The 27,266-nt window shown below is 50.2% G+C and overlaps 2 protein-coding genes across 13 annotated transcripts; one reads left to right on the top strand and one right to left on the bottom strand.

Annotated features, from left to right (window-relative positions):
* Positions 1-2,595: 2,595 nt before the first annotated feature.
* On the top strand, positions 2,596-16,299 carry MASP2 (MBL associated serine protease 2). Of its 2 annotated transcripts, XM_042995598.1 has the most exons (11): positions 2,596-2,739; positions 2,848-3,079; positions 3,262-3,439; positions 4,146-4,277; positions 6,216-6,412; positions 6,486-6,633; positions 9,750-9,868; positions 11,508-11,586; positions 13,315-13,449; positions 13,951-14,025; positions 15,536-16,299. In XM_042995598.1, the coding sequence occupies exons 1-11, from the start codon at positions 2,693-2,695 to the stop codon at positions 16,297-16,299; spliced, it is 2,106 nt and encodes a 701-aa protein (XP_042851532.1). In that variant the 5' UTR covers positions 2,596-2,692. The 2 variants fall into 2 exon arrangements, with proteins under 2 accessions (XP_042851532.1, XP_042851530.1); XM_042995596.1 differs by lacking the exons at positions 6,216-6,412; positions 6,486-6,633; positions 9,750-9,868; ... (2 more) ...; positions 13,951-14,025; positions 15,536-16,299 and adding an exon at positions 4,907-5,007 and having other exon boundaries at positions 2,615-2,739.
* Positions 13,672-27,266, bottom strand: LOC102966136 (TAR DNA binding protein). 11 transcript variants are annotated; one of them, XM_042995589.1, is made up of 9 exons: positions 26,928-27,266; positions 25,717-25,968; positions 23,649-23,812; positions 22,342-22,482; positions 21,391-21,561; positions 20,886-21,012; positions 19,778-19,847; positions 18,772-18,805; positions 15,239-17,991 (listed from the first exon to the last, which is right to left on the bottom strand). In XM_042995589.1, the coding sequence occupies exons 2-7, from the start codon at positions 25,952-25,954 to the stop codon at positions 19,780-19,782; spliced, it is 909 nt and encodes a 302-aa protein (XP_042851523.1). In that variant the 5' UTR covers positions 25,955-25,968; positions 26,928-27,266; the 3' UTR covers positions 15,239-17,991; positions 18,772-18,805; positions 19,778-19,779. The 11 variants fall into 11 exon arrangements, 8 of the variants coding, with proteins under 8 accessions (XP_042851523.1, XP_042851524.1, XP_042851525.1 ...); XR_006220966.1 differs by adding an exon at positions 13,672-14,022 and having other exon boundaries at positions 17,893-18,805; positions 19,778-21,012; XM_042995590.1 differs by lacking the exon at positions 18,772-18,805.

The raw sequence follows: 27,266 nt of genomic DNA, 5'->3' as shown, positions 1-27,266 counted from the left end.
AGGAAAATAGCGGGCCTCCTCGGCCACTGCACTTCTCGCAGAGGCAGCCGCGTGTACCTCTTCCAGCCGAGGCTTCTGGTCTTTGCCTTCACGTCTGGAGCATCCTGAGTTACTGCCTCTCCGCGTGGCAGCTTCAGTCATAATCTGTTGACTTTCCACTAGGGAAGCTGAGGATTTCGTTCTTCCCTTCCCTGACCCAGCCACACTCTCAACAACTAAACGATCATCTTGGTCGGGCCACATTCAGCACGGGTGCCAGTACAGCTCTATAAACGTCACTCTCGGCTGGGACAGGAGACCAAGTTCATCTGCACACCTCACTTCCCCTGGGGGTGTTTCACATCTGCTTAAATTTCTTTCAAGTTTATTTTGAGAGAGAGAGAGTGTGTGTGTGTGTGTGTGCTCTCACATTAGCAGGGGAGGGGCAAAGGGAGAGGGAGAGAGAGAATCCCATGCAGGCTCCATGCTGTCCGTGAAGAGCCCTGTGCGGGGCTTGAACTCACAAATTGTGAGACCGTGACCTGAGCTGAAATCAAGAGTTGACGCTTAACAGACTGAGCCACCCAGGCGCCCCTCACATTGTCTTAATTTTTAATAAATTCATCGCCAGTTCAGCCCCGAACTTTTTACCAAATCTTGAAAGCTCTTTTTAAGATCTTTGGACTCAATATACTTCATGAGGGTCTGGACAGAATGCTAACCAGTTTTTTGCTATGAGACCCTAGTAACTGCCCCATTATAATTTGTAGTTCATTCATGATTATGTTCAATGGAATGTTCAGTAACAGGAAATAGTAACATACCTAATATGCATTTGTTCATTATGATTTATACCGGAAAGTACATAGCACTCTTTTAAGAAACAATAACTACTGAAAAAGTAGGGTTTTTTTGTTAACGTATATTTATTTTTGAGAGAGAGAGACACACATAGAGTGTGAGTGGGGGAGGGGAGGAGAGAAAGGGAGACACAGAATCTCAAGCAGGCTCCAGGCTCCCAGCTGTCAACACAGAGCCCAATGAGGGGCTTGAACTCATGAACCGTGAGATCGTGACCTGAGCCAAAGTCGGATGCTTAACCGACTGAGCCACCCAGGCGCCCCTGAAAAAAAGTTTTAATGTTTAGACTCAACAAGTGTTCTGACTACCCCTGAGCCTCGGACCACCCCTAGTGGAACTCCCTATCGGAAGTCTTGTCTCCTGGACCTCATACCTTCCCGTTTCATGGTTTACTCCCTGGTCTTGGTGGAGCATATTCCCTAGTAACTTTCTGAGAAAGGGGGCAGGGGATGCTTGAAAAATCTGACACACATGAAATGTCCCTGTTCCACTGCTTGACTGATGGGCATAGAATTCGGATAGGTACAGAATTCTATGTTGGAAATCATCTCCCTTTAGCATTTTGAGATTTGCTCTTTTCCATTTTTATGGATTATCTCTCGCGGTGTTGCAAAGTAGCTCAAAGGTGGCAGATTGAAGTGCTTTTCTGCGGGTCAGGAATTTGGGAGTGGCTTAGCTAGCTGGTGCAGCCTAGACTCCTCCGTAAGTTTGCGGCAAAGCCGTCGGCCAGTCACCTGGCCTTAACTGGAACCAGAAGAGCAACCTCCAAGACGGGTCCCTCACCACCTTGGTGATTTGACGGGTGACCAGCAAATTACGCCAGTGGTTGCTAGGAGGCCTCAGTTCCTCCCCCATGTGGCCCCCACAGGGATACTGAGTGGCCTCACAACATGGCAGCTGGCCTCCCCCAGAGCAAGTGATCCCAAAAAGAGCCAGACAGAAGTTGCAGCGTCCCTTAGGGCCTGGCCACAGAGTAACACACATCTCAGCCGTGTCCTACCCCCAAGCTTTAGTCTGGCAGAGGACTGTGCAGAGCCCGACGCGGGGCTCGCTCTCATGACACTGGAGTCATGACCTGCGCTGAAATCAAGAGTCGGGCACTCAACCGACTGAGCCCCCCAGGCATCCCGGGATTGGCTAGCTTCTTAACGCTTCCAGAAGGACTCAGTGCCGCCAATCCCCAAGCCGATTTCCCCTTCCGTTGCCGATTTAGAGTTGCTTTCTAGAGGGTTATTTCCACCTGTCCATTTCCCCAGCTTCCAAAACGGGAACGCTGCCTCCTCTCCCACAGCCTCCGTCCTCATACGTTCATGTGTTTTTAAAAATTCTCCTTCCCGGGGCGCCTGGGTGGCTCAGCCAGTTGAGCGTCTGACTTCAGCTCAGGTCACGATCTCACCATTAGTGCGTCTGAGCCCCACATTGGGCTGCTCTCTGCTGTCCCTGTGGGAGCCCGCTTCGGATCCTCTACCCACCCCCTCTCTCTCTGCCCTTCCCTCACTTGCGGTCTCTCTCTCTCAAAAATAAAAGACATTTAAGAAACCTCTCTCTCCCATCTTGCATAGGGTTTCAGGAGGGAGCAAACATAAATGCATCCCCCACCTCCGTCCAGAAGCCATCGTCGTCACGGAGGCCCCCCTCCGGCCTTAGGAGGAAGTTAAGGGTGAGGGACGGAGCCAAGATTCATTCCGGGGCCATCTGTCATCCAGGTGCAATTCCTGGCTCCTGGAGCGTCCTGTCCTCCCTGCCGGAAAGCCGGGGCAAGCAGGAGTCACGGGGTCAATTCCCAGAATCCCAGGGTCAGGGAGGCTGGGGGCAGGGCTGGGCACTGGACAAACAGATCAAAGGTGAGACCATGAGGCTCCAGATACGGCCTGGTCAGCTGGATGGGTGCACGATGAGGTGAGTGGACCACTGCGCCCCCCCCGCCCTCCACCAGCCTCCCCCGCAGGGGCGAGGGGTGAGGACAGGCCTCCGGGCCCTCACCCACCCCCGTGCCGCCGCCCTCAGGCTGCTGCTGATCTTCCTGGGCCTGCTGTGGGGCTCGGCAGCCGCACCCCAGGGCCCGCAGTGGCCCGAGCCCGTGTTCGGGCGCCTGGCATCTCCTGGCTTCCCCGGGGAGTATGGCAACAACCAGGACCAGCGCTGGACCCTGAGGGCTCCCCCCGGCTACCGCCTGGGCCTCTACTTCACCCATTTCCACCTGGAGCTCTCCTACCTCTGCGAGTATGACTTTGTCAAGGTGCCGACGGAGCGGGGGGTGACCCGGACCCTCTCGGGGGCTGGGGGCTCCCGACGAAGGGGCCCCGCGGGGGGGGGGGCTGGGCAGGGACACGTGGGAGCGGGGTCTGGCCTCCGAGGGAGGGAAGGAGGGACGGCGGGCCTTGCGTCTTGCCCTCCCTCCCTGTGACCCCGACCCTACAGCTGAGCTCAGGGACCAAGGTGCTGGCCACGCTGTGCGGGCAGGAGAGCACAGACACGGAGCGGGCCCCCGGCAACGACACTTTCTACTCGCCGGCCTCCAGCCTGGATGTCACCTTCCACTCCGACTACTCCAACGAGAAGCCCTTCACGGGCTTTGAGGCCTTCTATGCGGCAGAGGGTGAGCCGAGAGGAGGTGGGGGCGGGGGAGGGCCCATCTGCGGGCCGGGGGCGACTCTGTCTTGGGCCAGGCTAGCTCTCCCTTCAGCCTCACCTCCCCGAGGCTGGATTCCTGCCAAGCCAGCGGGAGAGAAGTCCGCAGCCCAGTCCGACACCATCCCCGGTGCAAATATCGGTCACAGCCATGCCTTCCGCCCTCCGACTGAGCCTGACGGGGCGGAGCCAGGGACATGCCCACAGCCCCCCCTGTGGTGCAAGGGCCAGGGAGCCCACTTACCCCGCCGAGAACGGACGGCCCGGCACACTGTACTTGTGCGTGGGCCTCGAGCCTGACCCTTGATTTCACACGGCGGCTCCGGGGTGGGGGGGCCCGCTGTGTGACCTTGGGCAAGTGGCTCAACCTCTCTGTGCTCCTCAGGAGGGTGCAGCGGGGTTTGGCGGAATCTGCTCGGTGGGTTCGACCGATCACCCGCTAGCTGGGTGACTCGGAGCAGGACGCTTCACCTGTCCCTGGTTTGGAGAAGGTGGTGCTGACCTCTACCTCCAAGCGTCCCGGGGACGTTACGGTGCCCCTGGGCCTAGAACATGCTTGGCCGGGCACCAGCCTCTTTGGGACATGAGGAGACTCCTCTCGGCTCAGCTGCGAGGCCCCAGATCGGCCTCCTCTCCTTCCCTCTGACCACCCGCCTGGCCCGCTCCTCCCCCAGACATCGACGAGTGCCAGGTGCCCCCAGGAGAGGCGCCTCCTTGCGACCACCACTGCCACAACCACCTGGGTGGCTTCTACTGCTCCTGCCGCGCGGGCTACATTCTCCACCGCAACAAGCGCACCTGCTCAGGTGAGCTGTGGCCGTGGGGGCGGGGCGGACACGGCGCCCAGCCCAGCCCCCACCTTGGCCCAGGATACAGCCAGCTCCTCAAGGCCATAGCCGCTCTGTCCAGGGCTCCGGAGGGACCCCTGGCCTTGGCCCACTGGGCACTTCTCCTGGCAGGCCGCCGGCCCACCTTTGATCTTCTGTCCCCTCCTGCCGTGTGTCCCATCCACTCACATTCCCTCTGCCCTCGGCTTGGCCATCGGTCCTGAGCCCGTTCCCGTAAATCGCATGTGTTAGGCCCCCACCGTGTATCCCGTCTGGGCTCCAGGCACCCCCCGCCCCCATTCAGCCGCCCTGGGCCCCCAGATGGGAAGAGTGGGGGACGCGGGCCTGGCTCACACAAGCTTCCCTGCACAAAACTTCCCAGTGTGGACAGGGCGTGCTCAAAGCGGCTGGTTCCCAGCAGGCCAGCCCCTTCGGCCTCTGCTGCCCGCCCCCTCTGAACTCCTGCCAGGCGCCAGGTGGCCAGACGGCAGGAAACCCGGGGGTGTCCTGGGGAGAGGGCGGCCCCCAGCCTCAGTGCTGACCCCGCCTCCCCCTGCTCAGTGTCTCTCTCCCAGTGTCTCTCCCTGTCTCTCTGTTCTCTCTTCCAGAGCAGAGCCCCTAGCCTCACCTCCGGCTCCGGTCTGGGTCGGGCCGAGATTGCTGCAGCCCCCCCGACCGCCCCATCCCCGGACCTAACAATAAACCTGCCTCCACCTCTACCTTCTGCTTCGTGTCTCTTGGGGGGCCCTGTGGGGAGAGGGCCGTGGTGTGCACCCTGGCCGCCTCCCCTCTCTCCCTACCCTCATCAAGGCCTGGAGGCACCTCGGTCAGTGGGAGTCCCCTCCACGGGCCACGGGCCTCTTTGCTAGAAAGGCTTACTCAGCAGCCTCCAATCCATTTGGAAGATGGGGCACTGAGGCCCAGAGAGGGGCGAGGGCTGGCCTGAGTTCACACAGGGAAACCGAGCTCTCTCTACGCCCCACTAGGTCCCCAGGGGCTGAGCTGGGAGCATCCTGAGACCAGCTCCTGTTCAGAGGATGGCTCCTGTCCCACGTGTGCTGGGCTGGGGGAGCCTGACCCCGAGCAGAGAGGCCCGGCAAGATTGTGTTGATGGGGGGTCTGGTCCCCCACACCCAGGGGCTGTTCCCTCTGCCCCTGGGGAGCAGCCACACAGAGCAAGGAAGGCCGTGCTGGGACTCCTCAGTTCTGGAAATCTCCCGGCTCGAATGCCCACACCCCCTGTCTACAGCCTGGGGCAGGGGTGGTCGGACACCTCCCATGGCTGGTATAGACGCTCCCTCAGCAAGTGCACAATCAGCTGGCCCAGTGGGGAAAGGGCACCAGACACGCTTGATCAGTGTGAACTTGAACTTGCCTCAACCAACCCCTGGGGCAGAGCCCAGGCCCAGGGTGGGAGGGGAAGTGGACAAGAGAAGGCCCCGCTGTTCCCCGTGGGGAACCAGGGAAGGCTGGACTGCTCCGGGCCGGGTGCGGGCGGGAGCCCCGTGGTGGATGAACTTGGGAGTTGCTGGGGTCAGGGGTAGATAAGGAAGGGATCCCTCACCCCCCCCCCCCGTCTCCACCGCCCTCTGTCCCCCCCCAACCCCGCCGGTGACCTCGCTCACTTCTTTACCCACCCCCCCCCCCCCCCGGGGTTGTGACTCTGGCCCAGGAGCCCCAGGGGTGTGAGTAGGGCCTGGAGGATGTACATCCGGGTGTCACCTGTTTCAGCCAAAGCCAGGAAGCCCGAGAAACTCCAGATTGTCCCTTCACCACTGGGGCGGGGTGTTCGGTCTGAGGAGGTGTCTGTGGGGCGGGCCTGCGCGGGGCCCCCGGGCCGAACCGCAGTGAGGACAGCCGGACGGGGCGGAGCCAGGCTGCCTGCGGCCCGGCTCACAGGAACACCCCCTCTCTCAGCCCTGTGTTCGGGTCAGGTCTTCACCGGCCGGTCGGGGGTGCTCAGCAGCCCTGAATACCCGCAGCCGTACCCCAAACTGTCCAGTTGCTCCTACGGCATCCACCTGGAGGAGGGGTTCAGCATCATCCTGGACTTCGTGGGGTCCTTCGACGTGGAGACGCACCCTGAAGCCCTGTGCCCCTACGACTCCCTCAAGGTCAGGTTCCCGGGATGTGGAGCTCATCTGGCTCTGGCGGGTCCTGAGGTGACAGGGCCCTTTCTGCCTTCAGATTCAAACAGACAAAGAGGAGTATGGCCCATTTTGCGGGACGACGTTGCCCAGCAGGATTGAAACAAAAAGCAACGCGGTGACCGTCACCTTTGTCACGGATCAGTCGGGGGACCACACGGGCTGGAAGATCCACTACACCAGCACAGGTGAGGGCCAGTGGGTCTCAGATCCCAGCAGGAAGCTGTTTCGGGAGAGTCAAGGAGCCACACGGGATGGGACTTTTCCTAGCTGGGCCTGGGAAGTGCAGGGGGAGAAAAAGTTTTCCTCGACCCTCTTAGGGTCCCTGGCTGGGTCTGAAAAGTAAACTGATAAAGACAGATCAACAGGAGAAACACGTCCGGATTTATTTCACGTAAGTTCTACAGGGGAGACGTCATAAGGAAAGAAAGACCCAAAGAAACAGGCCTGTGTACTTTTGTGCCGGGTTTGCAGAAAGGTGGATGGATGGTCACGGGGGAAAAAATGACACGTTAAGGTCAGTGTCGTAGACGCGGTGGGGGGTGGGGTGCCGGGAGGAGGACTCAGCGAAGGCCTGTTTATTTGGATCCTTCTTGGCTCCCTTTGTCTTTAGAGATAAGGATGCTCCTTCCCTCCTGGCACAAGGAGGGCACCTGTCACATGGCAGTACATGAGGGTCTTCTGACTGTGACAATGACAAAGGGCCGGGGAGCAGAGGTCTGAGGGATCTCCCTGTTTCTGTTTTCTCAAACTCCTTCAGTTTAAGAAGATATTCAACATGCCAAGGTGCTGTAGTTTGGGATAGTATGTCCCAAATTCCACCAGAAGACAAAGCAGGCTTGGGGGGGGGGGGATGGCCTGTGAGAGACAATGGTACCCCAAGAGGAAATGCCATCCGCCCACGTGTCCATCCCTCTCCTCACCCCTCCTCCTGTCCCTCCCTCTTCCATCCACCCAACCAGCCCTCCTTCCTCTGTAAGAGAGGAAAAAATAATTCCCTCCTAAATTCTTAGCTGGGACCAAAAGACAGATTAACAAGAGAAAATCAGACAAGTTTGTTAAGAAGTACGTCTCATGCACACGTGGGAGATTACCCAGGGGAGAATGGGGACTTAGAACTCAGGCTTCGATTACCATGTTCAGCTAAAGACAAAAGAGAGGGGGGCGGGGAGCCAGTTACGGGCAGGTGACATGACCAGGAGAAGTATGGTGAATGAAAGTAAGGTCCGTAATTCAGATTTAAGACCCTGCCTTCTCCGGTGATGAGTTTTCTAGTGACGTATTCATCCTTCTTCTAGGGCAGAGAGGGGGACACGCTTACAAAATGGACGTGTCTTTTGTCAACCTAAAGGTCCCTGACAAAAGCAAAACTTCGACTCTGTTCTCAGAGCCTCTCCTGTGTCTGCAATGTCTGGAAATAACCAGCTCAAAACAATCCTTATGCTAAAGAGTCATATTTTGGGGTGCCCTATTGCACCACCCCTCACGTCCAGCCATCAAAACCAGAAAACAAGATCCCACTGAGTGAATGTGAAGATCTAATTGGTTTCATTAAATGATGCATGATTTGGGCAGCATCCCATCTACCAAGTGGAGGGGAGCTCTGAAGGGGGGCGTGCAAACATGGAGGGTTTTCCTAGGAAGAAAGAGGGGGCAAGACAGTTATAAGCAAAAGAAAAGAAAGGATTGTCCCAGGCAAGATCACCTTCTCTTAGGGGAAAGAGTATGTCTCCCTCCTTCCCTCCATCCTTAGTGCCTGCCTGCCTTCCATCCATCCATCTTTCTATCCATCCATCCATCTTTCTATCCATCCATCCATCCATCCATCCATCTTTCTATCCATCCATCCATCCATCCATCCATCTTTCTATCCATCCATCCATCCATCCATCCATCTTTCTATCCATCCATCCATCCATCCATCCATCTTTCTATCCATCCATCCATCCATCCATCCATCCTTCTCTCCACCCACCCACCCATCCAGGAAATCAGAGTGCAGGCTTTGATGTCAGGCTGCCTAGGTGTGTGTCCAGGCACGAACCTGTTGCCTGGCTATGTGACACCGAACCTCTCACGTAACTTTTCTGAGCCGTAATGTCCCAGTCGTCCCAATTAAGCACAATGTCTCCTTCGAAAGGTGTTCCTTCCTGGGCTGATGCAGGGAAGGCGCTGAGCACAGGGTGTGGCTCAGAGGAAGTGATAATTGGGATTATGGGGATTGGAGTCATTTTTTAAACGAGGAAACTGGATTAGAAAAGATTGACCCTTGGGCCACCTCCGTTAGAAATGTGGGAAGGGGCGAGACTGGTTGGGAGGAGGGAGGCCGGAACTAGGAGACCGATTCGTTTGTCCCCGGTTCATTCATTCTCCTGTAGGTCAGAGTAATAACACATCTTCAACGGAAGTGCTGCTTTCAGAGCAACTCAAAGGGGGAGTCAGGTTTGCCGGGCTGGTGGGTGAAGGGCCAAGGCTGAGCGGAGCAGGGCTCTGGCCTGGGTGCAGGGCAGCCACCAGGGCTGTCCCTGGAGACAGGGAAGGGGTGGGGGTGGGGTGGGCAGGGGGCGCTGGTGGGCAGGGCTCTGGGACAGCAGGGGACTGAGAGCCACCCCAGGGCACGGAGACCCGCTGCTGGGGGGACTTAGCAAACCACTGGCGTGGCAGAGGGGAAGCGGAGGGTGACACCAGGCTGGGGTTTGGGGGCCGGAGTGGAAGGCAGTGTCCCCGGGGGCCTGAGCGCTGTGAGCACGTGCTGGCGAGGGGGAAGCACAGGCTCCCTGAGCGCCGGTGGGGATCGGAACCCCAGGTGTCTCCGGGCTGTTGTGGGCGGTCACCCGCACCCACTCTGGCCCAGCGCTCAGCAAGGCACTGGCCTTTACATCCGGCCCTCACGACCCCCAGAGGAATCGGAGGCCCAGAGAGGCTAAGAGTAATTGCTGCGAATGCGGGTCTAGCTCTTTTCCTCCAAGCGACACTCTCTCTTGGTTTGCGGCAGGGACTGTAAGGTCCCCGGGGGCAGAGCAGACGCCCCCCCGGGTGCCCGGCTCGGCAACGCCGCTTTCCGGGAGGCCCAGGCGCGGCTACTAATCCCGATCGGTGCAATACGCGCCCCACAGGGTCATCTGGCCTCTGGTTTGAACTCGGAAGCGGTCTGCCCCACTTGTGGCGAGCTCTCTCTGTGTGTTAAGTGTTCCGGCTATAAAATCAAGACCTGGAAATGGCTGCATTCAGACTGGCCTTCGAGAGGCCGCATCAAAACCCTAAACCCGGTTTCCAACACCCCCCCCCCCCCCACCCCGCGCAGCTCGGCCTTGCCCTGGTCCGGTGGCTCCACCTAATGGCCGCCTCGCGCCTGTGCAAGCCCAGTACGTCCTGAAAGACCGCTTCGCCGTCTTCTGCGAGACTGGGTACGAGCTCCTGCAGGTAAGTGAGCACAGAGCTCCAAGCGCAGCGGGATCATGACCGGTTTTTACGTGGCTACATATTCGTGGCGGCAGATGGGTGCAAGTGGAAAACTAGCTGTGGTCAGCACGGGGCTTTCTTCGGCCCACGATTAGCCACTAACATTCAAAGAGATAAGCTGGCCCAGAAGAGAGAGGTCTATGGAGAATTCTTTCGTTCTTTATGCAAAAAGCTCTAAGGGGCACCTGGGGCGGCTCAGTCAGTTAAGCCCCGGCTTGTTGATTTCGGTTCAGGCGGTGATCTCACGGTTTCTGGGTTTGAGCCCCACAGCGGGCTCCATGCTGAGCATGCTTGGGTTTCTCTCTCTCCCTCTCTGTCTCTGCCCCTCCCACCCTCTCTCTCAAAATAAGCAAAATAAACTTTAAAAAAAAGAAAGAAAGAAAAGAAGAAGCCCTTTTCTTCTCCGAAGCTGGTGATTAAAAGGGATTTTTTCCCTGTTCACATCCTATAAGGCAGCTTGAGGGGCCCGGGCTGCCACCTGGCATTAAATTAGGCCCTGCCCCCGGTCACGTGACGACCTTTCCGTGCCACAAGCCCCGGGCGCACCAAAGATTAAACGGCACTAGGAAAGGGTACATTCTGCAAAGTTATAAATAGTGACCTCTGTGAAGGGTGAGGGAGGATAATTTTTTTTAAAAATGCTTACTGTGTTGCTTCAGGGGCACAGGTAAGAGATTAACACGTCCTCTTTATGTTCTTCAAAATTGTCACTGAATCCCAGCGGTACAAAGTAATAACAGGGAAACGATAGCTAGCTATTCAGTCCAGTCCTGCGGAGGAGTGAGTCCAAAACGAAGCAAAACAAAACCCGGCACTTTTCCCACCTTGCAAAGTTCCCGGCCAGGGTCTTGGCCCGCAGCTCCTTGGACTGCAAACCTCTTCAGTTTCTGCTGGGGGGTGGCTGGGGGGGGGGGGGGGGGCGGAGGGGGGGGGAGGTGGAAGGGAAAAAGAACGAACAACAAACCCTCCTGCTTCCTTGAAAGCATAAAGGCTTCTTCTGCTCTGCCCAAGTGATCTTTCACTTCCAACTTTAAAATAACGTTTCAGTAAGTCAGACACGTTCTCTGCAAACCATTCTAGCAATCACTGAGAACGCACAGGCGAGGCCTAGGAAAGTATTTTTAGTAACTGTCCCCCCCCCCCCCCCCCCCAGCTGATGGCCACAAGGCTAGAAAACTCCGCGCACATTCGCTCCACGCGGGAGCCGGCTGGCCTTCCCCAAAGTTTGGCCACCGCCCTTTGGCCCTTTATGTAAAGAACTGGTGAAAAAGCGGCAGGCACTGGACGTGTTGTGTTCCCGGACTGCAGTGGAGAGCGAAAAGTGTTCCGCAGTTGCCGCAGAGGTCACCATTTGATCCCTGCAGCGCCAACACCTCTCTTAGGGAGAGGTCTGCGGCATCGGCGACACAACGGGCAGAGCTGTCGGCCGCCAGCGCGCATGGGCACCGAGGCAGAGTCGGGGGTGTGGCCGGTCACGTGGGTGCGGCACCCCCTGACCCCCCCCCACCCCCCCACCCAGGCACTGCTGCGGGAGCGGAGCTTCGGGGAGTGGGGTCCCGATACAAACGAGTAACGCAACCCTTTCCGGCTTCTTCTTTAGGGTCGTCTGCCCCTCAAGTCATTTGCTGCCGTGTGCCAGAAAGACGGATCCTGGGACAAGCCGACGCCGCAGTGCAGCAGTAAGGCCCCGGGACCCCAGATCCCCGCGCGGCTTGTGCCGCCCGTGCCTGCTTCCGGTCTCTTCTGAAATGGTCCGCTTCTCGGGGACCGGGTTCCAAACCTGCTCCTCCTCGCCGGCCTCTCCGGGCGCTCTTACAGGTTAAACGGGAACCAAGCCACTAGGAAAAGTATCGCCTTTGGACGAGCGTAATCTTTAAAACTGTTTTTTTCCAAGTATGAAATCTCCGTGCGGGATGGGAAAGAGAAAATGGCACTTTAAGGCCCGCGATCCCGCTGTTAGAACACGCCCGCGGTCACACACGCTCTCACACGTGTGCACAGGTACAGGCCACCATATTGTAGGGACGGGGGTCACTGCGTGGACACATACACACCAGACTGGAGCGAGGGTGTCCTTACCAGCCTGCGAGTTAAGAATCACATCGTAAGTTGTTTTCCCAACGATAAAATGCAAGTTAAGTCGAAAAACTAAGTTTACAGACACCTACAGCGAGAGCCTCTTTTGCCCCCAACTACCCCTGCGAGTTTGGAGGTCCGTGCCTTCACGTGCTTTAGCTCCCGTGCTGCGTGTGTATCCTAACGTATCTCGCCAGTCCACACTCTTCAAGCAAAAGGAGACTCGGTCTGATCGCACGGATTCCCCCGTGTTGTCGGGCTCTCTTTCCACGTCCACCCAAGGGTCAGGAGAATCACGCCCTCGTTAGTGGCTGCGTGGCCCCCCCGCCACGGCGTGTGTGCTGTCCTCAGGTCTTTCCGAATACATCCACTGCTGTGGGTAGCGCCCCTGTAAATGTATTTGTGCGTACTTTGTGCAAGGGTTCCCACAGAGTCCACAGGCAATTGAAACACTTTCACTTCATGGCTTCGGCCCCACCACCGAGACTACCAATGCTTAGTTCCAAAGCAGGAGAGCCGGCACCACGGGAGCGTTGGGAGCTGGGAGTCCGGTCCGAACCCCAGCGCGGCCACTTTAATGAAGCCAGGTAGCCGTGGGCACCTCTCTGCGGAGAATCAGAGCAGCACTCGGCACAGAACCAGGCTCACGGCTATTAGGTTGCCATCTCAGTGTAAGCTCTGAATATTCGGAGAAAGAACATCGAGTGTCGGGTTTTCGACCTCCTTGCGTGAAGCAGGGCTTCTGGCCTGCTATCACTTCATCCCCGAACCTGGGTAGATCGTTCACACTCGAGTCCTAACGGGTGAACATTCTAATGCAAATTCAAGGTACTAGGGCTTCCAGATCTCCTAAAAAGTTAATTTGGGACAAGGAGCCTTAGCACAAACCAAGTCCCCCGTCGCACTGTTGACTCTCAGGGCCAAACTGCAAACGGAATACTGCTCTCCAGGGACGCGTGGGCAGTGCCCCGTTCTTCCTTCCCTGAGGCCCTTTTGCCCCAGAACTTTCCGTCAGAAGTTAGGGCACGGGCACGAAGGAGTCCCAGGTGGCTTCAAACCCCTTCCTTCTGGAGAGCACCGTGCGCTCCCACCCCAGGGGCCTCACCGCAATCCAGCCGTTCGGGTCGGAACGGGAGGAAGGCGATGCTCTACGATCACAGTAAGGCCGACCTCTCCATTTTCAGGGAAGGAGGTCGGCGTTGTTCCCACACAGGGGGAGCTTCGGGCTACAGCGCCCGGCAGCACGGCCACCTGCCCGTCTGGCCTTTCGCGGTCAGCGCTGGACACGAATCAGGTTAGTGCGACCTGACTCCTCCCTCTCCCTTGACCAGTTGTGGACTGCGGCCCGCCGGAAGACCTAGCCAACGGCCAAGTGCGGTACGTCACAGGTCCTGAAGTGACCACATACAAGGCGGAGATTCAATACCGCTGTGACGAGATCTTCTACACGATGAGATCGGAGGATGGTAAGCAAACTGCTCCAAGTTGGGGGTGAGTGATTTGGAACCTAAACCCCCAGGATCCGAAGATAAACTTCAGCCAACATTTTTGGCCAAGGCTGCAGGGAAGATTAAAAGGCACTACTCCCACCCGCTAAGTGAAGTATTACAGCTCAAGTGACTTTAATGTCAATTTGCGAGAATCTGAAAACAGATCTTATCTAGTAAATGACTACTACAAACACACAATATATTCCAAATGGTTTAATTTAACAAGTCAAAACCTTATCATTAAGCACTTGAGATCTTGATACATATTCAAGTTACACATCTAAAAGGTTTCCACTTTGCAAGCAAACATGGTTAATGCAGAGACCTCCTATTTATGAAATCATGTAAAATGGTTATTCAGACACCTCTCTTTCCCGATGATGCTCCAGAATCAACATTCTTCAAGGGGCTATTCAAGCAAATGACAACCACCTTCTCCGTGCAGTTAAACATTTTTGCTTTTCCAATGATTTGCAGGTAAATATGTGTGTGGGGCTGATGGATTCTGGACGAGCTCCAAAGGAGAAAAATCGCTCCCGGTCTGTGAGCCTGGTAATGGATACATTTACACAAGAGACACGTAACTGATGGAAAGTACAGCTGGGCGGGAGGCGAGCGAGCTCTAGCTGGTGTTGGGCAGAAACGGAACCTCAGCACTTGGCTCTTACACCAAGTTATTATTTCCAGATAATACGTTCTCACTCTCCCCTTTCCATGCGGAGGGGCTGCGAGGTGCCGACTGCACGTCGGTCATTGGATTATTTTTGACTTCACAACTAGGCGAGCGTAAAAAATTAAACCATTTTCAGAATTATCTTGAACCATTTTCATTTATAAACACAAGTCCTGCTGTGGAGTTAACTTTTTCTTCTCTGTAAAACTATTAAAACCCAAAGCTAATAACTCATTTCCCTAAGCAACTGTTTTCAACGACATCTAGTTTTTAAACATTAATGCAATCTGCCTTTTAAACAGTACCCCCCCCAAAATTTTTTTTTTGCCAGAATTGGCTCTGAAGATGTAGTTGAGTACAGCGATTAAAAAAAAAAAAATCAGAAAGGTAATAATGTATTCATTACTCCTGCGTTATCTGGCTTAAATTAGTTTTCTTAAAAAAACTACATCTCAGCTGACACAACATTTGTACGTTTTAGTGCAAGTATTCTGCCACAACAGGAGACATATTTGCTACATTAATGAGTGTATTTAGTTAGCAATACACACAGGGAAATTTAGTTTGGAAGAACCAACTAGACTAAAATAGTAATTTCCGAACCTGAAGGTTCCTGGCTACAACTGCCAACATTCTGATTTGCAAAACGTTTCAATGTTCAAAGGCGAAAGTGATTTTGCAAATCCTGCAACAGTGACCTTAGTTCCTGCTTTCCCAGAACTACAGGGTAAATACCCCATTTTACAAGCAGGAAAACAGAAGCAATGAAAAGGTTATTTCCTCTCACTGGACTTGTAATCACATCACCCCAGTACATCAGCCCAGACAATTCCTGTCTGCCCTATTAATACTCCCTATCGTGTAGGCCAAATTATTTCAGCAAAACAAATTAGTTTCTAAAAGCTAATTTTCAGGGGCGCCTGGGTGGCTCAGTCGGTTAAGCGTCCGACTTCGGCTCAGGTCATGATCTCGCGGTCCGTGAGTTCGAGCCCCGCGTCGGGCTCTGTGCTGACAGCTCAGAGCCTGGAGCCTGTTTCAGATTCTGTGTCTCCCTCTCTCTCTGACCCTCCCCCGTTCATGCTCTGTCTCTCTCTGTCTCAAAAATAAATAATCGTTAAAAAAATTAAAAAAAAAATAAAATAAAATAAAAGCTAATTTTCATACACCTCATTTTCTGAGGAGCCAATGCTAATACCAAAAGGTTTCCTCAGGTTCGAACTGTGCCGTTTTAAAGCAGTCTCACTTGCCTGTGTGGGTGGACACCCACCAATTCACCCGATGATATTTTTGGATGATATTAAATAGATACAATTCCAAAGTGGGGATGATTATGGAAAAAACCACCACTGGGTTTCTGTAAAGGCTCTATGTGTCTGCTTCTTTCCCCAGTTTGTGGACTATCAACTCGCACCGTAAGAGGGCGTATATACGGAGGGCAGAACGCAAAGCCTGGCGATTTTCCCTGGCAAGTCCTATTACTAGGTCGAACTACGGCAGCAGGCGCACTCCTACAGGACAACTGGATCCTCACAGCTGCTCACGCTGTATATGAGCAAAAAGAAGATGCCGCCTCCTTAGAGATCAGAATGGGTGTCCTGAAGAGACTGTCAGCTCATTATACACAAGCCCGGGCCGAGGCCATTTTTATACACGAAGGCTATAGTCACGATGCCGGCTTTGATAACGACATAGCACTGATTAAGTTGAAGAACAGAGTTGTAATCAATAGCAACATCCTGCCTATCTGTTTGCCACGAAAAGAAGCCGAATCCTTCATGAGGACAAATGACATTGGAACCGTGTCTGGATGGGGATTAACCCAAAGGGGTTTTCTTGCCAGAAGTCTAATGTTTGTTGACATTCCAACTGTCGATCATCAGAAATGTGCCGCTGCGTACGAAAAGCAGCCCTATCCAGGGGGAAGGGTGACAGAAAACATGCTTTGCGCTGGCTTAGAAGGCGGGGGCAAGGACAGCTGCAAAGGGGACAGTGGAGGGGCACTAGTGTTTCTAGATAACGAGACACAGACATGGTTTGTGGGAGGAATAGTGTCCTGGGGTTCCATGAATTGTGGGGAAGCAAACCAGTATGGGGTCTACACAAACGTTGTTAACTATATTCCCTGGATCAAGAACATAATTAATAACTTTTAATTCGTTGCGTCTTCGATCAGAAAAGGATTCTTTATTTTTAGAAACCCCTTTAAAAGACCGTAGCAGCAACGTGACCCGAGAGACATTAACATGGCAGTTACTGCCCTACCGCCAAAACCAAAAGCAAACTGCGGGGAAGAAGGCCACCACAGGTGCCCCTCCCTTGGGGCTTCTCACCGCTTCCTGCTGGATTCGAGGGGACACAGGCAAGTGAGATCACCTGTGCCAATCCCACAGGAAACCACCAGTTAAATCTGCATTTCATGACTCACAAAGTCCAGTATCTGCAGCAGATATCTGCATTTCTATAAACTGCCCGTTCATGTTCTCTGACAACTCTTCCATTGTCTGGGGACTTGTTCTTGATCTCTAACAGAGCTTTATATATTACAGCAGTACTGGTTCAGGGATAACCTTGAATCGTGATTTTGTAGATAAAATGGAAACATCAATACTTCAGGTTAGGTACTGACTGATTCCCATGTGCAAAACCAATGCCATCAACTGGTGAGAGGTAATTTTTCACTTATCCAACTGGCAGACAAGAAAAACACAGAACAGCACTATTTCACATTGTCAAAGACAACACAGGTTTTTCTAAAGGACAACTTGGCAAGGTATCCGAAAAGTCCCGAAAGCACGCAGTCTTTGACCTAGTAACGCCAACGCTAAGAATTTAATTCAGCTGTGAGGATGTTCCCGGCACTTGGAAATAATAACCTAAATAATGTTCAAATTCAGAAGACAGCTGAATCAAACGTGGCAATTCCTTAAGAAGAAATACGACATCAGAGCTAAGTGGCGATAGCACAGATAAGTCTGTAGTTGTTTTTTTTAATTTTCACAATGAACACGAAAATCCTTGGGCATACTTAAAACAACAGATCACAAATCACAAGAGCGGAGTATAGAACTCATACACAATGAAGAGCTACTCTCCTGGCACTCAACAACAAATTATTCCAATTATCACATACATCTTTGGAATTATCAAGCGGTTAAGATACTTTCCCTAAGGACACACTTTAAGCTCAGCTAACCTTAAAGACCTCAGGTTATTTCGGCTGGCTATTCCTCCTTAAAGTTTTAATAGCTAACATTTAACAAAGAGTTTCATTCTAGCCAAATATTTACCACTCATGTAAAAATTCATTTTGAGTTTCTGCCTGATTCCTCTTATGCATATTAAAGGGGAACTTCTTGAGACTTTTCCAAAGTAACTTTCCATCACCTTTGTCACATATAAAAAAGAAATTGAATTTTTCCAGTAAGACTCCAGACACTAAACTGTGGTGGCAACAAATTTTTTATTCAACTGGTTCAAAAAAGTTTTAAGAATGAATGCATTGAGATGACCAAATAAGACTTTTAATTTTAAAAACAAATCTTTGCCAAATAGTTTTACTTCTAGACTTCATTTTTTTCTTTCTTTTTTTTTAACTTTAAGGGTAGAATTAAATACCCACAGCTACTAGTACCACAAACATTGTTAACAGAAGGCTGCTGCACATTGAAAGCCTTCTAAGACCGGAAACTAGATTCACAACAAGTCAAGTAAGGGATTAAAACCATGCCATTGACAAGTGAACTTACCCCTGGGCTCCTTGAAGGCTTGTCAGTTTAGTCTTTGGAGGTCCCCGAATACCATTTTAAGTGTTACCATGTTACTGCTGCTGAGTAACAGTGCAAGGGCTAAAATGCAAAATTCAGATGGTACAGGGTTTGGAAATCATGCAATTGAGATGCAGAAAAAAATTAAAACAATGCAAGATCCTTTTACAGAGGAAACTGAGTAACGAAACAACGTGGCGATCACAAGTCTAAAGGACGACTTCATTTCTAAAAGCTTAAAACACGTAACTTGAAAAATGACAAACCTAGTTACCATCATCTAATTAGATAAGGGCATCAGGTAAACTACCGACACAAAAATGTTACCATTCTTCCATCAGAAAACAAGCTCAACTCTCACAGCAGTTACATAAAAAGTACAACAGAGAATCATAGATTATTGCTTTTACATACTGCACAATGCGCCGTGAGAGTCTAATCTGAGTTTTCTGTAAACGATTTCACTCAACGTTACTCTATTCCCCCACCTGTGGAGGACAAAGCCCATTTCCCTTAACACTTTCAGACAGACATCCCACCCTGCTAGTTCTTAAAGCTATCAGGCTTTGTAATGGATTTCAGGCACAAGATAAATTTGTGGTTTCTTCTACTTTATCCCTACTGCAATTAATTCCACTTTTCAAATCCCAAACTAGAAAGGTGCTGAAATGCCCTCCTTTCCAACTGCTATGCTTTGCTACAAAGCATTTGAAAATAATCAACGTTGTTTTTCCCACTCCCCCCAAATAAGAATATTTTTAGAAGGCATGATTCCCAATGGAGATTTATACAGGCCATGTAAATAGAACATCACCCAAATGCACAGAGGCGCTAATAAAAAAACTGGAGGGTACTGCTTACCATTTTAGGTGCGGTCACCCAGACTTATTAAAAACTAGGTTTAAAAAGAAAAAAAAAAAACTTTTCACTTTGGACAATGCAAGAACAAATAGCAATTAAGTCTGGGTATCAGGTGTCAATGCATGACAGGTGATGAATCCATTTGACTTGAGACAACTTTTCAAATAAGTTTATTTGAAGCAAAATAAACTACTGCCAAGAAACTTTATGAAAGTTCCATCTCAAAAGGGTCAAAAAAGGGGAATTAACTGCTATGAATTCTTTGCATTCAGGGCTGCAAAACAAAGACACATATTATTTAAATCAGTTTTATTTAAGAATTTCCAACATTGACAACTCTTATAAAAAGCATCCAAGCACAGGACACAGAACTGCATCAAACAGCATTCTTATGGGTAGCTGACAGACATTAGAACTTCCACCCTTCGTGGCGACACCCCGAGCTCACTGGTGAACTCTGCTTCCCAGTACTCCTGCAAAGCACACCACAAGCTCAGTCCATGTTCTCAACCCACCAGCTTCAGTTCACAGGACCACACTTACAGATCAGGAACAGAAGAGAACACACACCATACAGCATTCACAGCAGTTGACAAAAGGGGAGGGGAAATACAAGTATCGTTTCACTTAACACATCCAACTAACGGGGTTATCTAAGAACAAAACTCACTTAAAGTCTTCCAACAGATGTGGATGTCCTTTGAATGCAAAAACATTCGTACGTTATTTGCTATCATTGCTCTCTGCACACTCTCGCACCAAAGCCACAGGATTGAGAGACACATCTCGCCAAGTTAAAAAATATCCATTATGCACCACCAAGTCTCTGCACGCGCTCTCTCCTTTCCTCGCTCATACTAGCCTTTCATGCCTCGGCACCACCATCAATCCCACACAAGGTTTCAAAAGTTCAAACAGCCTTCTGGTTCCATATCACAGCCTTGCGTTCATAGCGTTGATACGACTCCATGAAATAAAGAGTAGCGGATAAAAATGGGACACCCACCGTCAAAGACGCAGCCTGTGCAGTGTGATGACGAAGTCTTGAATGAGAGAGCATGTAGACGGAAGTATTCCTATGGCAGAATATTTACAGCACTACTTTCAATGAAGTGCTTCTTCCATAAACATTTGAAATGAGATGAACTGCAGAGATTAAATGAAGGCTTCATATTGTACTTTTGCATATGAAGGGAGACAAGTGTTAAAAAAAACAAAAACGAAAACAAAAGAACCAAACACTGTGACACCATGATCTCCAAAAAAGGAGATTTTCCTACGGAAAAAAATTCATATGGTGGGGTTCAAATTAAAACAAGGAGAAAAGAATGTAGTTCTAATCAATGGTTTCCATTTTGAACATGCAAAGAATTCACTTGACAAGTCCAGGGATAAAATATTACAGGAGAAACCTTTTGATATCAATTGTAGTGTGTTGGGTTTTTTGTTTTTTGTTTTTTTTTTTAACCAATCAGGCAAACAGCAGTTCACTTTCAAACACTCAATATTTCAACCCTTTATGTAACAAAACTTATAAAATTCCTTTAGCTTTTCCTCTTTTTCTAAAGAAAAATGTCAAAAATACTGCTGAATATACTCCACACTGAACAGACCAATTCTGAAAATTCTCAGTACATATGTATTTTACAATATACTTACCATGTGTTTAGAAAAATTTGAATTCCCACCAGTCTATACCAACCCCACCGTCTACATTCCCCAGCCAGAAGATTTAGAATCCATGCTTGAGCCAAAGCCTCCATTAAAACCGCTGCCTGACCCTGCATTTGATGCGGATCCCCAACCGATCGCTGCACCTGAATTAGAACCACTATAGGAGTTATTTCCAGAACCAAAGGCCTGATTTGGCTCCCTCTGCATGTTGCCTTGGCTTTGGTTATTACCCGATGGGCCTGACTGGTTCTGCTGACTGGCTAACATGCCCATCATGCCCCAGCTGCTCTGCAGTGCCGCCTGGGCAGCCGCCATCATTGCCGGATTAATGCTAAAAGCGCCAAAGTTCATCCCCCCACCCATATTACTACCTTGATTGTTTCCCAAACCAGCTCCACCCCCTCGACTGTTACCAAAACCACCCTGATTCCCAAAGCCACCTGGATTACCACCAAATCTTCCACTTCTTTCTAACTGTCTATTGCTATTGTGCTTAGGTTCAGCATTGGATATATGGACGCTGATTCCTTTAATGATCAAGTCCTCTCCACAAAGAGACTGGGCAACCTATAAGAAATAGGGGATGTAAATAAAGGAAATTAAACCATTGACTCATGCACCAGAGTAGCAATCAAACTTAGATTTCAAGCCAGTGTCTACGCGGGAGGAAAAATAAGCTCATTTCATTTAAACCCGTAAAATGGACTTTAGCTGTAGTAACAGCAGCACGGACTTTTTCAGCTTATTTTCAAAAGATAGAAAACACTCCCACTTAAGTGCCACATCCTGAAAAAATACCTAAAGGGTTTATGACGACTATCTAGACCCATACATATCCCAAAGCTTACAAGGTGAGAAAGCTCAGCTGAGGACGGCAATCAGCGGGATGGGAAATCTTCGCGACAAATTACCCAGTCAGAGGACTATCATTAAAGAGAAAAGTACCTGATCGTCTGCAAACGTAACGAAGGCAAAAGCCCTGAACGGTTTGGGAATGAAGACGTCTACCACTTCTCCATACTGGCAAAAAAACTGCTGCAGCTCATCGGCGGTCATGTCCTCTGTACAGCGCCCAACGAACACCTTCCTGCTTCTCAAAGGCTCATCTGGGCTTTGCTGGTCAAATCGAAAGGAAAGAAAAACATGAGAAATGTTTTATGAGCTATGAAAGAGCATTATGATAGAGGATGTAACGACAGCGATCTGCCTCTTATATGCGATTAGTCATTAAAAAGGAGATACATTCTTCTGTATTAGCACTTCTCTTTAATGCTTCAGCGAAGAGTAACATTTTATTTTTTAAAGATTTTATTTTTAAGTAATCGCTACACCCAACACGAGGCCCAGATGCACAACCCGAAGATCCAGAGTTGCACGCTCTACGGACTGAGCCGGCTAGGTGCCTCCGAAGTCTTAAGGTTTCAAGTTCAAGAAGGTTTATTTGGATTAAGGAAAGTCAATGACTGAGGAACGCCCTGGCAAAGATGGTAACTCTCCAAATAAGTCTTGCTTGCTAGGAACAAATTAAATTAGGCCTTCGTGACAAGATTAATGTGTTCTCACTGTCTTTGTGCTTTAACACGTAACCACGTAAGAAACTGTTCACTCACCAGAAATAACAAAAAAAAAAGAATAAAATGAACGAAGTTTTAGTAAGAGAGGTAATAAACTAAGTATTTCAAACAAACATAAAACATTCACCATGCATTAAGGTCCTAAGGCTTTAACGAGACAAAATGTTTCAGGAATATACCCGCCCCTACCTTTTCCAAGTACATTTACTATTTTTCTACAGTGTCTTCTAACGGAGTTTTGTCAAAATTTGACAAAAATTCCCAAGGCAGAGGAAATTCCCAAAGCAAAATTCCCAAAGCAGAGGAAAAAAGAGTAAAGTACCTTAGAATTAGGAAGTTTACAGTCACACCATCGTCCGTCTATCATATGTCGCTGTGACATTACTTTCACCTGGGTTTCATATTCCGTAAAACGAACAAAACCAAACCCCTTTGAATGACCAGTTTTAAGATCTTTCTTGACCTAGGGGGAAAAAAAAAAATCACTGAAATTTACTAAAATCTCACACACTCACACACTCCCAAATCAGAGTTCCTTGGTTAATTTGAATGGCTTCACTCGGATGGAGTTGCTTAATTAAAATTTAAACCAAGTTATTCTTGAAGTAAAAACAACAGGAGAGTAAATGTTGAATCCAGATCATGTTAATAATCATGTTATGAAACAGAATTTTAACAACTTGGTTTACAATGCAAAGATAAATTAGATCTAACATTTACATTTTTTTTAAACTACTTATTTTTGAGAGAGAGAGAGAGGAAGAGAGAAAACACGTGCCTGCACAGAGAGTGGGAGAGGGGCAGAGAGAGAGAGAGGGAGACAGAGGATTTGAAGCCAGCTCTGTCCTGACAGCGAGAGAACGATGCAGGGCTCAAACTCACGAACAGTGAAATCATGACCTGAGCTGAAGTCAGATGCCTAACCAACTAAGTCACCTAGGCACCCCTCTAATGTTTACATTCTTAAATTGGAAAAAACAGGAAATAAGTGTTTTTATCTTTCTTTAAAAGTTATTTATTTTAGTAATCTCTACACCCAACATGGGACTTGAACTCACGACATGGAAATCAAGAGCTGCACGCTCCTCCAACTGAGCCAGCCAGGTGGCTCCCCCTTTTAAAAAAAAAAATAGGTGTTTTTTTTAGGGACCCAGGGTGGCTCAATTGGTTGCCTGGCTTTTGATTTCAGTTTAGATCATGATCTCAGGGTCCTGAGTTTAACCCCTGCATCAGGGTCCACACCTGCGTGAGGTTCTCTCTCCCTCTCTTTCCCTCCCCTACTCATGCTCTCTTCTCAAAGTAAATAAACTTAAAAAAAAAAAAGTTGTTTTTTTTTTAAATCTCCCAACAATCTAAGTTAATATAGAATATATGCATAAAGGGAAAGAGTATAACCCAAATTTTTTAAGTGAGCTCTAGACCCAACACGGGGCTTGACATCAAGAGTCACACACTCCACCAACTAACCCCGCCAGGCACCCGAACCATTTCGGCATCCCCTATGCATACATGTAACAAATGTTAAAGATACTATCTGCTGAACATGAAGGGCAGTGTCACTAAACTGCAGGAATTCGGGGAAAAGAATTCACTGGAGAAGAAAAACTGTCAAATGAAATCAAAGTTCACCTGAACCATAAGAACCTCTCCAAAGGTACTAAAATATTCTTTTAGATCCTGTTCAGTCGTTTTCCACGGGAGACCCAACACTATTAAATCAGATGTTTTCTGGACCGCTCTTTTCACTTTCACTGCTGAAGAAGCATCCGTCTCGTCCATTTTTCTTTTGTTATCTGAACAAAATGAGCAGAAATCTCTCAGTGAACTCCCCATTTAACACTTCTTAGGACATATTAACTCCTACACCTAACAACGGCAAGCAAAAAGATTCTAAGAACAATAAGACACTGAAAACTTTTGGCAAGGAGTGACATCAGCTCTCCAAGACAGAAGGAGGGACTGAATAAGTGGCTGAAGGGCTTTTCTGGTGCGAATGCAGGGACTCCCTCCCACCTCTGGTTTTGCAGGATCTCAAGATTACCATGGTTTGTTCTCTCCTCTCAAAAGGCACATCAAAACAAAACTAATTCTACTTCATTTTGGACTTTAGAACACATTAAGAAGGAAAAAAAAAAAACAGGTTAAAAAACAGTGCTGTAATATCTTTATGCCTACTAAACATATCTGCTTACCTTAATGCCTATCAGTTAAAAGTTACGGACCAAAACACAATCAACTTTTATCTCCAGCTGTGGATTTTAAGGGTAATTTCAATTTTCTTTTTCTTTCTTTTATAATCTTTCAACAGTGAACTCACATTGATTTTGTAACAGAAACCAAAATCTTAGGTTATTTTTCAAGACCAGTATTTGGGGGGCACCTGGGCGGCTCAGTCGGTTAGGCGTCTGACTTTGGCTCAGGTCATGCTCTCAGTTTGTGAGTTAGAGCCACATGTTGTCAGGCTCTGTGCTGACAGCTTGGAGCCTGCTTCTGGGATTGTGTCTCCCTCTCTGCCTCTCCCCCACTCTCGCTCTTGCTCTCTCAAAAATAAACTGACATTAAAGCAAACAAAAATCCTCAGTATTCAGAAGAGGAAAGGAACTAAGTGAGATTTTCAGAAAGACTATTTGTTAGAGCAGCTTCAGGTTCCCAGCAAAATTGGAAGGATGGCAGAGACTTCCCACCCCCTTTTCCTTCACACATGGATAGCTTCTCCCCATTATCAATAACCCCCCAAACCAGTATGGGACATTTGTTACAACCGATGAACCTGTACTGACACGTTATCATCTAAATGGCATTTTATTTTTTAATGTTTGTTTCTTTTGAGAGCGAGCATGGGGAGGGGAGAGGGCGGGAGGGCATATCTCAAGCAGGCTCCTCACTGTCTGCGCAGAGCCCTACACGAGGCTCGATCTTGAGAACTGCAATATCATGACCTGAGCCAAAATCAAGAACTTAACCAATTGAGCCACCCAGGTGCCCTTACGTGACATTTTACATTTGGGTAAATATTAATCTATAGCCAATGGCTCGAAAAACAGCATACGAAAAACAAAAAACAAAAAAAACCCCAAGTTGCTGTTAAAAATGTTCTCAAAGTGGAAGTCAAAGTCTTGCATACTAATCAAAAATGATACTTTGTTGGTATCGCGTTTTAACAAAAGAGATCAACTACAGCAAATTCCTTCTGCTGAAATGTACCTACTTCCTTGGCACCATTCCTTCATATTTCCTTTTTTTAGATTTAGAACATCAGTGATAAGGGGCAGTGAGAATAAGACCAAAACCCCAAATTATAGTTGCACTAATTCAGATTTGGGTTACAGCAATCGATTTAAGGGGCAAAAACATCAGATTAACTGAATGACTCATGGAAGCCTGCAAGGACCAAAAACCAAAGCAAAACATCAGGGCACCTGAAAAGAATCTATTTATAAGAGGCTGATTACTGCAAAGCATTCTCAGCGGTTCCTTAAATTTGGCATTAACTTGGCAGCATCTGTTCACATAATACATAGTCTTCTCTCAAAAAAATTCTGTATTTCCAATTTTCACTAATTAGGACTAGCAGCTAACAGTAACGTTTAGAGAAATACTTGGGTTATAGGAGACGTTTCGCCGTGAAACGAGGCCATGATCGGACTTAGAATGAGAAACAAACGCTTGAGCGTTGCAAAGCCAAACGGCAACGAACCTTTGGGATAGTTGACAACATATACCAGATTTCCCCAGCCGGCTTCGGGGGCGTGCAGAATTCCTTCCACCAACCGGACGCCTCTCATACACTGAGACACTGGATTCCTGTAGCGCAGCCCACAGGCCCCTGGAAACTGGGCTGTCACCGTGGACAGCAGCACGGTCCCGTCGTCTTCTGAGGGTATTTCAATGGGCTCGTCGTTCTCATCTTCGGTTACCCGAATATATTCAGACATCTTCTCTTAGTTTTCTTAAAGGAAAAAGAACCATTAATGACCCACACTCGAGTCAGAGTAATTGTTTCCTTATCATCACCTGGTTACCACCACCACCACGTCCACGTTCCGGGGACATCTCTGCTGTTTGGGCTCTTACACGTGCGGGTTACCACCGAAACGAGGCAAAGGCAAGGCCAGTGACTCCTAACAAAACACGATGCCTGGCGATTTCAGTCCTGCTATAAACACTTGCCGCGTGCCTACTAGGCATCAGATGCTCAACTGAAAACAGTCGCAGATGGCAAGGTGGTTACTGGGGGCGGGGGAACATCCGGAGAGGACACCAAACAGTTATTTATTACGACCCTGATATACGCTGCCAGAAAGAAGTAAATAATCATCCTGGGGGCTGAGACGTGTGTGGGAATGAAAGCTGATGTCCCTAAGAACCAGATGCAGAAGCTGTGTCTTGAGAAATAGCAGCAGCGAGCCAGGTGAAGAGAGCAGGAAGAAAAGTTCCTCCCTGTTCCTCACTGTGGGACTTCCGGGGGCTCCCCACACTCGGGCGAGGACAGCGACAACAGGTCCTTCGCGACGCGGGCCGCCACCTCCCACAAGCCAGCGCGTGGCGGCCGAGGGAGGGGTTTTTCGGCGCGGCCCGAGGACCAGACGCAGGGGCACAGGGCCCAGGCTGGCGGCGTCCCCCGGCGTGCGAAGCGCCGAAAGCACAGAGCCCTGCCAGGGCCCGGAAGCTCCGCCCCGGGCTGCACGGCACCGCAGGCCCAGCGTCCCGGCTTCGGCGCCGGCTGCCACCCAGCGCCAGGCCCCTAACGTCGCGCCCGCGCGAGCCCGCTCGGGCAGGACCAGGCGGACCCGGCCCCACGACTCCCTTCCCGGGGCGGGGGCGGAAGCCGCTGCGTCCGCCTCGGGCCGCGGCGTGCGGAGGCCGAGACCCCCAGGGCGTCCTCGGTGAGAAGCGGCCGCGACTCACCCGTGAGGCCGCTGCTAGGAAGCCCGACAGGGAACCCGAAGCAGCGACGGTTCCAGGAGCAGCCCAGCTACCGCTTCGCTCCCACAAAATGGCGCTAGGGCCGCCTCCTCCCCCCGCCGGCCGTCGTCCTCTCCCACCGGCTCCCCGTCGGGAGGGGAAGGACGCCGCACCGAGGCACAACGACCTTCTCCCCAGAGCGGCACGGCTCCCTTCCGGGAGGCTGAGCAAACAGAACGGACTTAAAGGCGACAGTAAAACCAGCACCTGAGCCTGAAAGGCTAAAAGTTGACAAAAATATGGAGGCGTAGGCTGCTAGCTCCCCCCACGTAGCGTAACAAA

Source organism: Panthera tigris, chromosome C1 (genome assembly GCF_018350195.1).
Source record: "Panthera tigris isolate Pti1 chromosome C1, P.tigris_Pti1_mat1.1, whole genome shotgun sequence".
NCBI lineage: Eukaryota > Metazoa > Chordata > Mammalia > Carnivora > Felidae > Panthera > Panthera tigris.
The sequence above is the reverse complement of the archived record's forward strand: the minus strand, read 5'-3'. Positions and strand labels throughout refer to the sequence as shown.

Bases quoted from the DNA above. Each gene is read 5' to 3' on its own strand.
- MASP2 (XM_042995598.1), top strand. From the start codon at position 2,693: ATGAGGCTCCAGATACGGCCTGGTCAGCTGGATGGGTGCACGATGAG. The intron at 6,634-9,749 runs GTGAGGGCCAGT...CACCCCGCGCAG, and splicing joins GATCCACTACACCAGCACAG to CTCGGCCTTGCCCTGGTCCG. The intron at 11,587-13,314 runs GTAAGGCCCCGG...TCCCTTGACCAG, and splicing joins GCCGACGCCGCAGTGCAGCA to TTGTGGACTGCGGCCCGCCG.
- LOC102966136 (XM_042995587.1), bottom strand. From the start codon at position 25,954: ATGTCTGAATATATTCGGGTAACCGAAGATGAGAACGACGAGCCCATT. The intron at 21,562-22,341 runs GTACTTTACTCT...CGATTTGACCAG, and splicing joins GTAAACTTCCTAATTCTAAG to CAAAGCCCAGATGAGCCTTT. The intron at 21,013-21,390 runs GTACTTTTCTCT...TATTTCTTATAG, and splicing joins TTACGTTTGCAGACGATCAG to GTTGCCCAGTCTCTTTGTGG.